This window comes from Rhopalosiphum maidis, chromosome 1 (assembly GCF_003676215.2).
Source record: "Rhopalosiphum maidis isolate BTI-1 chromosome 1, ASM367621v3, whole genome shotgun sequence".
Classification (NCBI taxonomy): Eukaryota; Metazoa; Arthropoda; class Insecta; order Hemiptera; family Aphididae; genus Rhopalosiphum; species Rhopalosiphum maidis.
Window position 1 is genome coordinate 15516708 of NC_040877.1, and position 13680 is coordinate 15530387.

Genomic DNA, 13680 nt, shown 5'->3' on the forward strand with positions numbered 1-13680 from the left:
TAGGTTAGAAAGTTCTTACAGAGTTTGATATGCTTCGTGCCGAATAAAATTTCATGGTTAAGCATTTTCCTATATGTATAAGTTTCCTAAAATAGAATGTGAAAGCTAACTTTATTACTTATCAAAGAGTTAGTTTTTACCTTTATCACGATTGTTCCGTTTGTGTGTCTGACACGATCGTGATTCATGATGATTCTAGTAATGTTACTTTTAGTTCTAATACATTCATGAAGCGCATTTTGTACGTGATGTGTGATTGCTAACGAATCGGCTCTGAAATATTCGTCTTTAATTCATAAATAATATTACAATGAAAATAAAATACACCGACGCACCTAGTTTGAAGTTCAATTTCATTTATGTGATTAGAGACACAAGGTTTTGCTGACATTATATTCTGACGATATTGTGCACACATATCCTCAAATATATTCAAGAGAGACTTTATTGATTTAAACGTTTCATTTTGTATACCCTTCAAATCGTCTATGGATAGATAATAAAGATATTGTTTATATTAATTTATACATTACTATCCTTTGAAATGCTGTGATAGTATTATTATTAATTGTTCGTTTATAGAGACAACTATTTAAAACAGAAATTTACTTTGATCTCTGAGTGTTAAATTAATGAATTTCAATATGTATTTAAATTTTTCTTTTACATTAATTAGAACGATTTGAAAAAAAATAGGTTCATCAACAAAAAATTACTGTTTCATTAGGATCTTTGTAAATGAATAAATGAATAATTCTGTAGTTACTTACATTTACGATAAACATATTTAATGATATTTAATATTTATAAAAAATAAATTATGGTGAATATTTATTACATTTTTAAGTTAGTTAAAACCTTAGTTACATTAGCATGTAACGAGAACTATAATACTAACCTGTATATCAAAATAATTAAATAGGTATTATTATTATTTATAATAATATTAAAAAAAAAATCAATAATCGATTAATTAAGAAATTCCAATAAAGTGTATGCCCCGGTTTTAAATTGTTTTTTATGCAAATTTCTAAATTAAGAAAATCGGTTAGTAAATGATTTTTACTTCATTTTTTTTATTGTAGTCTAGTCTATATTATATGTACATTAAATTAACTCAATTATTAATTAAGACGTGATTGACTTGGTAAGGCGTGAAATGGAATCCACAAGCCACAGTGGAAAGTTATTTTGAAAGTAATGCTGTAATTAGAATAAGTGTAGACAATTATACGAGCAAATAATGCAATTAAATTATCTAATTCTTAAAGCGGTATCATTATTAATTGTTAAGTACAGGCATATTTTTGTTTGATCATAAGTACAATTAATTTGTAATAGAAATACACAATAATGTTCATTATATTTCATTTTTAAATTTAATATTTTTTGTTTAAATTTTCATTCTTCACATTATACAACGAGTAATTTGTTATTTATTTTTATTTAATTTTTGATTGTCTTTTTCTATTTCCCTTAGATCATATTGTTTTTCATTTTTTTTTCTTTAGTAATCCTACTCTTCACTCTAACTATAAAACTAACTTAACTAACATATTATGAATTTGTTAATATCGTATTTTAATTTCTATTACTATTATAAATTATTTGTATTATTTTTAGACGAAGTTTTCAGTTGAATCGAATAATAAAAAAAAGAATGTAGACTTTTCGTTAAATATTTATAAGATTTAAAAATATTGTGAAAAATCGAAGTTGAACAATATTATAATATAACATAAGCCTAGTACATTTTTAAACTTCAATCATATATTATTACCTAGCTATAGCAATTTATGTTTATATTAATTTGCATATCATTTTAATAGGTATAGTAAAATATACTTTTTAAGTGTGTAGCTAATTTTATTTATTTATTTATTTTTTGTATTAATACCAAGTCATTTAATGTTTTATTATAATTCCCCGAATTTTATCTTTTCCAAAATTAATTTAATAATTTAATTTTCAAGTCAATTTGAAATACTTAGAATTTAATATTAATATAAATACAGTAAAAATAACTAGATATTGAAACTAAACTCGTTTAAAAAAAAAAAAAAATTCGAAAAACGGCGATAGTTAGGCTTTTTTTTATAAAATGAATTGTAGATTAAAAAACTAAATCAAGACTAGTACAATTGGAAGTATGTGAAATGCGATTTCACGGTCTACGATGTGATGGAGACTGCGGTGAGAAAACTGATCTTATCGCGACGTCTTTTTAAAAAACAAGATGGTTTAATTGGAAATGAAACTGTCAGCCACGATTATCAATATGATTTTGGTACGTGATTTGGAAAAATAATCGGACGTTCGGTTCAGTGATAAAAAAAATAAAATTAGTGTGTTGAAGAGTCTTCAAAATCCCGTGGTGCGCTTCTTTTTATTGCTTTATATTTTGATAAAAATAAAAATTATAAGGTTTTCTAGAATTTTTTAGGATTCCTTAATCAATGTTCATTATTTAAATTTCACAGAAATAAATATTATATTAATTTATTTGACTCACTGTAATTATGACTTTGATAATAACGTGAAAATGTTTCGTTCTTTTAAAAGTAAATCATGAGCTCTTTTAAAAAAAATTAGACTAATTGTATTAGGTTGTTGGAATAATAATAAAAAAAATCTCAATAGGTTAGGTATGTATGTAAGAAAAGAGTAGTATCCATCTTTTTTCTCAAGGCTGTTTTTAATATTTGTATGTCGTTAGAAATCTATATTCTCATAGCCAATAGGAATCGAAAATCGAATATTTATTTGTACAATTTATTATAAGGGTTACTATTGGTTACAGAAATAAAATATAATTATATATATAGTCTAAATAATTGAATGTATGTTTGTAGCTCATATAATTAAATGGGTTTTAACGAAAATGTAAAAGATTATTTTTAGAAATCTTAGAAATGTTTAAATTACTCTCAAAACAGTCAAAACTATAATAAGTGCTGTATCCAATCTGTGACAAAATTTGACAATTTCAGCGGAATTAATTCACAAAGCGATGTACATCGCCTTTGATTTGGCGTGAACCGAAATAAAGCGCGTTATTTTATATTTTTTCTCGGGTGCGCGAAGTCAGATTAAACAGCTAGTAATACATTATACTTCAATAAATACGTATAATATAAAAATTATATTTAAACATAAAAAAATTGCTATCAAATGTAGGTGATATTTTGGTATTGAATTATTTCAATTTATTCTGTGTGTATTTTTAAAAATAAATTGTTTATAATTTCCGCATTAAAAACATTTTAGGCCATTATTAAGGTTTTATTTTTATTTATCGAGGTTACATCAGTTACTAAAGATTTTTTTATGATTATTATGTCTGCTGTTGTACTGATCGAAATCCAATTTTCAATAAACAGAATTATCTTATGCTTTTGAAAATTCTATAAAATCGATATTAGTTCATAATTTTATAATCATGTAATATAAATATTAAAGTTACTTAAAATTCTTATTTTATTTTTTAATATTAATAAAAATAATAACAAATTCAAATAGATTTTTAATGATAAATTTTGCTTCTGGCTATGTATGTATGTATGTATGTATGTATGTATGTATGTATGTATGTATGTATGTATGTATGTATGTATGTATGTATGTATGTATGTATGTATGTATGTATGTATGTATGTATGTATGTATGTATGTATGTATGCATGTATGTATGTATATGTGGAGTATAATGACATTTGTAGTGCTTTCAGCTTAAAATACTTAAGACTTCCCGGTGGAAAGCTTGTATCATAATACACTTATATTTAATTAACTATGTTAGGTACGTCAATATACCCTTCTACTTCGGGTATCCAACTAATTATTTCATATTTATTCATCTATAAATAATGGTTTTCTGTAGTAACTATGGTAACTTTATATGGATATAGACGCACGATATTAGTGTAAGTAATAAGTATTTAGCAGAAACTAATTTAATTCGTCCACTGCAGTTTAAGATTTATGATATAGTAAAGAATTCAATCGTGAATAACTAACCAAAATTTTATTGTTTTTAATATAACCCCTATTTTCAATTTTATACCCCAAAGTAGGTAGCATATTTTTCTGAAAATGATAAGTTATACGAGTTTAATATTAAACTAATAATTTGTTATTTATAAGGGTTTTCTTGTTTGGATATTAGTAGGATAGTGGCACGCAAAAGATACCCTTCGAATGTTTAATACAGTTTTTCTATATTAATATGCCTATAAAGTATAAACAATAAATTATTCTTTCAATATTCAATATTTATACGCACAAATATTAAGATTGGCGCTGTCCTTCGGGGTTTCGGAAATTTAAACGAATAACACTGCAATTTATAATATCAGGTAATACCAAACAACAACAACAATAGTTGTTCTGTGTTAATACCTAACATGCATAATGATAAAATAATATGATTGTTATATAATTCGTTTATTCAAATTATGCATTAATTGACGATGAATACGATAACACAAAGAAATATTACAAACATTATGTTAAGAACAATTATCACCCTATATACGGTCTAAGAGTTATTTATTTATCCAAGATATTTTTTTAACTTTATGTGGCATTCATGATTTATCATTGTCACACAAAGAATATTATAGGCTTCGTTTTTATTTATTTTTTTAGGGTTTTTTTCGGGGTAGTTATGTCAAGTCTTTGGAAATGCATTTCATCCCAACAAGGAAAGTTTGAAAAATCGGTCACCGGCGGTGGGGATCTCGAGGGGAAATTAATGAGGCTATAAGGTCCTGCGGCTACTGGGGTGTGGTCGAAGGACCTTTTCCTGTTGACATTGTTAAAATACCCTTTTGTTTACTTTCGAACGTTTTAGGGTCTTCGCTGACGCCACTTTCTGCTGTTCGTATCAACTCTTGGTGAAACCACTGTAGATCTTCCAACTGGTCAACAATCCGTTTGTACACACTTTGGTCGCCATCTAAAGTTTCCGGACAAACTATATACTTTGTTAAAAATATAACAAGGAGCAAAAGAAACGGGAAACCTTTTATGAAAGTATATATAGTACACAACATAATATGTGTATATACGGATGTGAGTGTGTCTAACATCGAATGTAATAATTATCAGTTATTTATTGCTATTCCCATTATTCCCAATAATATCTTACGGTTATTTGATTTATGAATCATAAATGTACTTTATCAATAACGTGTACCTACTACGCACGGATTAAACGTACTATATAAACGTACACACAATAATGTAATATAACTCACTTGAAACAAATGCAACCAAACGTTCACGTAACGACTGCTGCAGTAAAGCCATAATAAGATAATTATTTTCTAAACGTAAATAATCAAAAAAATAAATAAACAAAAACAATTCAAATCGAAATCATATTGTTTATCTAATATATATATATGTATATACACATACAAATAATATATATATATATATAACTAGTCTCGTCACTATATAACATACAGTATGTATACAACGTTGATTTAATATAAGTAATAAATAATAATAGCCAATTAACAATCAATAACAATAATTACACATTTTTATTTATATGTTTATAATTATATAAATATGATTTCATTATATGTATAGGTACACGTTGATAATCAAATTGACATTATGACATTAATACAAATTGCGCTCAGTTAATTAAATTTGAGCTCATCGTTTATTTATTTATTTTTTTTAAATTTAATTTCCAAATGACATATTAAAACTTATTATTTGACAATGGAATATAATATTGTTACGTTCGGTCACTTGAACATTTGTAATGATATGAAATTTGCGATTTCATTAAGCTCCTGTGTGGTTCTTTTTTCATGGCCCAGCGGCTTCCGTATATCCTTTGATTAATGTCTCTATGATGAGTTTAATGGTGATTTTATATATTGTTTCGATGTTTTCTGTGAACCGGTCACCTAATGTAGTTTTTACTGCTTCCAAAAATGGCACTTCAATTTTCTAAAAATAAAAAAAAACATAATAACATATCATACTAAATATAATATTATTAGACATAAAAATAATAAATTGTTAATGATTATTGTTATTATGTATTTGTCTAACCCAAAGTTTAATTAAGTAAAACATTCAAGTCAATTTGTATTTTTTTTTATTTATCGACTATTGTATAATATGTTGTAAAAGTATTATAGCAGGATAGATAATGTATAGACAACAGAAACAAAACAATACTTTGCCTTTAAATATCATACTCGTTTTATTACATATATTATCTTATGATTTAGGTTGATAACCAATAAGAATCCTATTATATAATAATTATCAATTAATTTTATAACGATCCTTAAATTCCAATGAATTCTGAATCTATGTACTGTTTTGAATGATTATTGAATAGTTATTTTAAACTCTGAACGGAGTGATGAATTTATTGGTTTTACAGTAATGAGTGTTTTATTTTTTATTTTTATACCTGAGTAGTAAAAATGCTTTGAAAGTTCCTGTTAGCGAATTGTATCTATTTACCAATTGGTACGTTTTAACAATGTAAAAAATGTCCATTATACTATTTAATAATATAGTCGAAAAAAAATTATGACAAAACCACAAAACAGAAATATTTAAGTATTATTAGTTTTTGAGAAAATCGATTTTGTTAATTTGTTTTAGTTTAAATATAAATAACCTTAGTTGTTTGATATTTTGATTAAATTTATAAAGATATCATATAATTTCCAAAATATTTTAGGTCTTTTTGAGCTATTTATGCTATTTATAAACATTTTAAACTATAGAATTTGTTTATTTTATTTTATAAATATCAATAAATATTTTTTATCAGTAAAAAAAAAACTACAGAATATAATACCAGATTCTTCATAAGGTGTACATCATACTTTTAGCAGTTATACGACTTTTATCTATGATTTTTCGTTTTAAGATTAAATTTTGACGCTTAAATACAAATTAACAGACTAGTTACTATGTTTTAATTAAGAAAATAATCATTAAGTTTTTTCTCCATTGCGCTTATTATTATTTTCTATACAGAATTATATTTCTAAAATATTATAATACACAATATGATTCATTAAACATGCTCACATACTTTTTCGTCTTTAATTATGCAGTTATTTAAAATTTAAATTTTTAAATAATAAATATATATTTAAGATCATGTATTTAAATTTTTGAGATTTATTGTAATACTTAAAGCATGTTCAGTGAAGATACATACTTCTGTTTTTAGAAGTTTGACAAACCTAACCTTCCATTGTCTACTTTTGCCACAACACACACCTTATATAGTTACAAAAATTTCAAGAATTTGAATAAATTCAATATTATAAACGAATAATTCGGGTGGGTGGGCATGGTGGGTAAATCAATCATTTTACCATATTATAACAATATTATAACCATTATTTTAATATAATATATGCGATGTTTCAGTCGAATTAGTTCCACATATTGTAATATAACTAGAGAACGGATTTTATTGTAATAAATAAATCAATTTATGATATGTATGATTTAATTATGAATTATGTTATTATGTTATTAATTATGTTGTCTTACTATTTTACGATATTATGAACATTGTTACAACAATTTATGTTTTATTTTTATGCTACTTATTATGAATAATGTTATGATTACTTATGTTATTTATGATATTTTATGATGTATTTTGGTTACGGTTATGTTATTTTATGTTATGTTATATTAACTTTCTAATTTTGGGTTGAGGATAACCCTAAGTCAGGATGGACGAGTTGTAGGGCGAGGTTGGCAATATCACCATCTTACACCTCCGACGACGCACTGTTTGTGTGTGTGTGTGTGAGTAGTTCGTTACAACACTTTCTTATGTACGTAAAGCACATATAAATGTGTGTTTTGCTTATGAATTATGTTTTTAATATTCTAATGTCAAATAAAGTTTTCTTTTAAATCTTATGTATTTGATTTATGTTAATTAATTATTGGTCGGCGTTAAAGTAATGCCGCCTACAATATATATGTATCAATTTTTCTTAAAATATAGAATAAAAAATCCAAAATACTTAAATATTAAAAAAAATTCGTTAGTATTGAAAATTACAAAAAAATAAATATTTCATAATTACAAATATTGAACAAAAGTAAAACAAATGATGTAGGTATATAATATTATCCCGGAACAAAGCAATGAGAAACAAAATGTTGTTATAGGTTTGCAAATAAAAAAATACGACGGTTTGGAATACTTTTGTGTTGGTTAAAATACCGTTTCACATCAACATATGTGATAGGGGCATAATTCTTATTCACTATATCAGAAGGAATGTATTCAATTTCCAGAGATCCTTGTTGAATTTTTTCTATTAAAATTTCTCTGACAAAAATTACATATCTTGTTGTTTTAGACGAAGCAGATGATGTTAAACGTCATCAAGAATCAATGAAAAAGTCAAAAATTATTAAAATATGTACTTATTTACCAAATATGTAAAAATATGTAAAATAAATTTGGGTTTATTTCAATTAGAATGATCTAAATTGTCCACATTTTTATCAGATTTAAAATATCGCATTCCAATAAAAATATGTATTTACAATAAAATCCATTCCCTAAATATAACTTATAAACTCCGTTTCCGCTCAAAATAGTCTATCCTACATAAGCATTTAGTCATAGAATTTATATTTAACACATCAAATTCGGTGATCCACTCATTCACAAGGTAGTAGGTACACGTACTACACTCATATACTCAAAATTTGTTATACAGCTATACGATTTTTTCAGTATTTTTTTTTTCAAAATTAATTTATATGCAATTTTCTAAACACTTAATACAACAACAACAATTCCATAATATTATATAATTTATTGATTATAAATACACTATCTTTGTAAATTTTTAACTATAATTTTATAACCGCTTTTAATACAGAACTAATCCACATCCGTTTTATATCATTATACCAATTAGATTCATTGCTAAATGTATTGAAAACCAATAAAAAAATATAGGTAACCGTATAATGATTGCAGTGTTTTGTCAAATATAATAGCTGTGAATTGTTTTCCTCCAATAAATATATATGCATTTCGTCTTGACGGTTGAAAGTTTTGTAAACGTTATTATTATCTAGTTTTTCTTTGGTCTGTTATTTTTGGACATTAACCACACGTCAGACGTTATCAACTTAGGCCTAGCATCAGTGATTGCATGTCAATATATTGTTATTTTTTGTGTCGGAGTTATGAAACAGATTTTCCTCAGTTTATTACAAATATGCGTTATCGGAGAAACTCTGTATACAAAATTTATTGTAAGCATTGAACATATTCATGAGATGTCTATTTCATTCTCAGCATGAGATAGATTTTATTAATAATGTAGTGGGAAGCCCGGGACAATAAATTGAAGTAATCGAAAGCAATTTATAGGTAAATTTTGTTTAAGGAATTTGTAAATAAAATAAAAATTAATTAATAAGAGAACACCGGCTATCGAACGAATTTATGTGCAACGTTGCCATATTATTTATTTGGATATTAAACGATTCAGTAATAGAAACGTTAATAAATATTCTTAAAAAAAGTCAATGATTATAATAATTTCATACAAATATATGGGTAACTGCCATCTAATAAATACAAATATTTGGAACAGTCTCCATGATTATACCTAATAAGTAATAATTATGAACTTATAAAAATATGTAATATATATTACGCTTAAAAAAATGTAAGATGTGTAATATATATGTATACAAAAGTAATAAATATGACATATTAATGACAAATGAGTTACGGTATATCATATCGCATCTAGTATCTAAGTTACTAATACATCCGGTTAATCCGATAAATATCAACACATTATCGTACTCAAATTATTGTTTGACAGTTATTAAACTTGGCAATGTTGAAAAAAAAATTAAAATCTAGCGTTCTCAATCGTGTTTCCAAAAATTCTGTCCTCAATCGTATTTTACGCAGAACACCAAACCCTTATCGCCTTGTTTTCGTTTTACAAGGTACTTTACACTTAAAGCACAAGTTCGCGTTAACCATCGCTAGTTTTAATATCTATTAAAATAATATATTCACGTAAAATCAAATCTATACTCTATAGGTAACAATATTTATCGTGTTTTGTCAGAGATAATTTTTTGACACTAAAATTTCAAAACATTCTAACCTATAAATTCTAACAGTAAATAATTTTATCTACTAATGAGTGGTTATTATTTCAATCTATGTATAATATTATGAATATTATATATTTATAAATTTCAAATTTATAACGATAAAATATTTATTCAATGTATAGCATATTAGCATGTATTTAAAGTTCAGGCTTAGACATCGTAACAAACATTATTCTTGCATACGTAGAGGCTTAACATGCTTTTAAATGCTTTTAAATTATAGATGTTTACTGATTTTCGTGTTAATAAGACCACACGATAAAAAAAACGGTAAAACCTAACCTAGGCAAGTAAAAAAAAAATCACTAGTGTTTAAATTTTGTTATATTTTGTTAAATTTCAATTTTTCGCCGCAGCTAGCCATGATTTATTTATAATGAATTTTGAATAATTAACCAGACGACGAAATCAATTTGTATGGCGTATGGAACTGTTAAAACTAATGGTTTCACCCATAATTCCATCGAACATATTGTACGTAATTGCATCAACAAATCACAGGGTGCAGTTAATTGTTCTACGATGTCGAAGAACAACCAAAAACAATGGAACCACTGATGTGTGCCCCAAAAACGATTGCCATTATATTATTGCTATTATTCTCGTTATCCGAACAAATTCATCAAACCCAACCGTTTTCCAATAATAACACAATATATTTTGGGTGACAAATCGCCTACTTTAATAGCAGCAAGTAGGTGTATACCTGTTGCACCGGGTGATAAACAGATACAGTTTGGTTGTGAATATTGCTGTCACTAATATTATTAGGTATAATCATTGATTTTAGATTCTGAACGCAGCGAAAATACATTAGCTCGGCTGTTCACGAATTTAGTTATTTTCGTTTTGAGTTGTGTACCTAATTTGTATCTATATTTCCATTAACAATCAATATTCAATTGGATTAATTAATGCACTAAAAGTTTCGCATTCACCTATTTCGCTGTGTGTTGCGTAATGCGTATTGGAAATACTGTCGTTGGTATTTTTAAGTAGGTAAATTATTCATTTCACGTTAATTTTTATCAAAATACAATTATATTAGTAATAATTAAAAAAATTAAAGTAAAATTTATAACGTAGGTATATAATTTAGTATTAATACTGAAAATTTTTTTTATTTTTGTTATTTATTTAAAAAGTTACTTTTGAATTTGGATGCACTGATGCCTGACGTTTTAATTTTATACAGATATAGAAATTTAATATTGAAAGTATTTTAAAATTATATTTCTTTGGAAAGATATTTCAAATATCTAAGATAAAATCACTACCTACTATTTACGGGTTTAAAATATTTGATAAAGTTATAAAATAATTTGCATTGTTATTATTGGTTAGAAAATGACAAATATAAAATTTGAATCATAATTATAATTTTATTATATTAAAATCTATTATACTGGTTTTAAACTTAATGTATTTTTTATTATTATTTAAAAGATATAATCTATAATAATAATAGCACGACAGGTAAGAGATAAGTAACGACTATAAGCAAAAACTGTATATAATAAAATACTTATAAAAGTAAAAAAATACAATTTATTAACTTGTTTAGATTTTTTACACACATTTATAACATAATATAAAGTAAGTTAATTTTTTTATTGCAACTAAAATATAATTTTAGATTATTCGAATTTTGATTAAAATAATTTTATTCACATAAATCTTAAAACCTATAAGGTGGTTGTGACATCTACATTTTATTTTTTAATTCATCATCATCTATCAGGCTATAGGCGATTAGTTCTATCTACTATAATAGTCATATCCGCGGCTTTACGTAGTACAATAATATTTAAATTATAATACTTCCATATTCATAGCGCAACAAAGTATATGACATATTGTTAAGCATATATAATAACTGTATTATCATACAACAGATACTAGTAGTTTTTATTTATTGTGTTGCATAGCTCAAAAATTGGTAATTTATTTTAATTAAAAAAAAAAAAAAAAAAAAACATTTAGAGAAAGGTTTTAACTCCTAAATGGCTAAATCCTCCCATTCATTGTTAGTAATGGTTTTCTTTACGCTTAGAGCAATGACTAAGAAAATCGAAAAATTACCTCTTCAAAGGACCATCTAGATAAGATTTCTCGTTTACGTATAAAGAGGAGTCATTGAAACTTCGAACTTAAAAAGTGTTTCTCAAAAAAGATAATAAAAAAACCAGCATAGTGGAAATCATTTCACTCGGAATCTCAAACTATAACATTATTCTCGATTTTATATCAATATTTATTGTAACTGTATTCGTAAAATTTATTGAATTTCTTAAAAAAATATATACATTAAAAACAAAGAAATTATTATAATTTATAAATTCTCCTCGCACTATTTTGTATTCGTGTAAGTATAATTGTATAATGAAGTCATTTTTTAACTGTGCTGATGCCTGATAATAATTATAGTCGACCCGAAATAATTTACATACTTACCTCGCCGAACCATGACAGGATGGCTACGAAGTTCGGGTTATCTCATGTACCTACCGTTTAACTATACAAATATTAGCTCACTCTTTTCAGAAAATAAATTAATGCAAAATGTAAATTTAATGTTAAAAAGCGTTGTCGTATTTAAACGGGAGCTACAAATTATTCAATGGCCCGTTATAAAGACGATGATTTCAAATATATAACAGAAAGGAAACAATAATACAACGCAATAATGTAATTTGTAACGAGTTTTCAAAACTTTTATACGAAATTTATTATGGTAGGTACATTGGTATCTGAATAATAATAATTAATAATAATAATAATAATAATAATTCATGATTTAGCGATTTTAGTAAATCATATACACGAGCTATATATTATTATTATTATGTATTGAATTTTAAGTTTTAATTTTACTCGAAAACACATCGCAGATTACGATAATCGAAACGTCGACTTTAATACAATTTGTGTTTTTATTTCAAATAGGTATAATATTACTATTAATTATTTTATTTCTATACTGTAGTTAGGTGTGTGTATGTACCTATATATCATACTTCTTAAACCCTTCTGAAATATATTTCAAATAAGCGTTTAAAACCCAAATACATTTTTCAATAAGTATGTAAATGTACACACTATATAATATATGTAAATATTTTCTGCAAATGGATGCTTACTTATTGAAAGCTTTTTATAATTGGAATTTGTTTTGCATGTATCTTTTAGTTATTTTACGATAGTTAAATATATATTTTAATTTAGCGGAGACAAAGGTCAACAAACAAATTTCTATACAATTTAGCATACAATTATAATCGAGATTTTTTTGTTGTTTTTAAATTTAAAACCATATAAATAAAACGTATTTTGATTATTTTTCAAACAATATTTTCGAAATGTATTTCAAAATATATTTGAAAAATAAAAAAAGTATTAATTACACACAAACACATACACACACACATATATAGGTACATATTATAATAATTTCTGAAGATTTTTCGATTAGTGGTGAACGGGACCATCGATTTCTAAGGA

The 13680-nt window shown here is 25.2% G+C and overlaps 1 protein-coding gene across 1 annotated transcript in view; it reads right to left on the reverse strand.

Moving 5' to 3' along the window:
* Nucleotides 1-5483: 5483 nt before the first annotated feature.
* LOC113548592 (neuroglobin-like) overlaps nucleotides 5484-13680 on the reverse strand; it is a 34896-nt gene continuing 26699 nt past the window's right edge. The window contains exon 3 of the mRNA XM_026949546.1: nucleotides 5484-5970. Coding sequence (XP_026805347.1) covers nucleotides 5827-5970 — 144 coding nt within the window. The 3' untranslated portion in view covers nucleotides 5484-5826. The remainder of the gene's footprint in view (nucleotides 5971-13680) is intronic.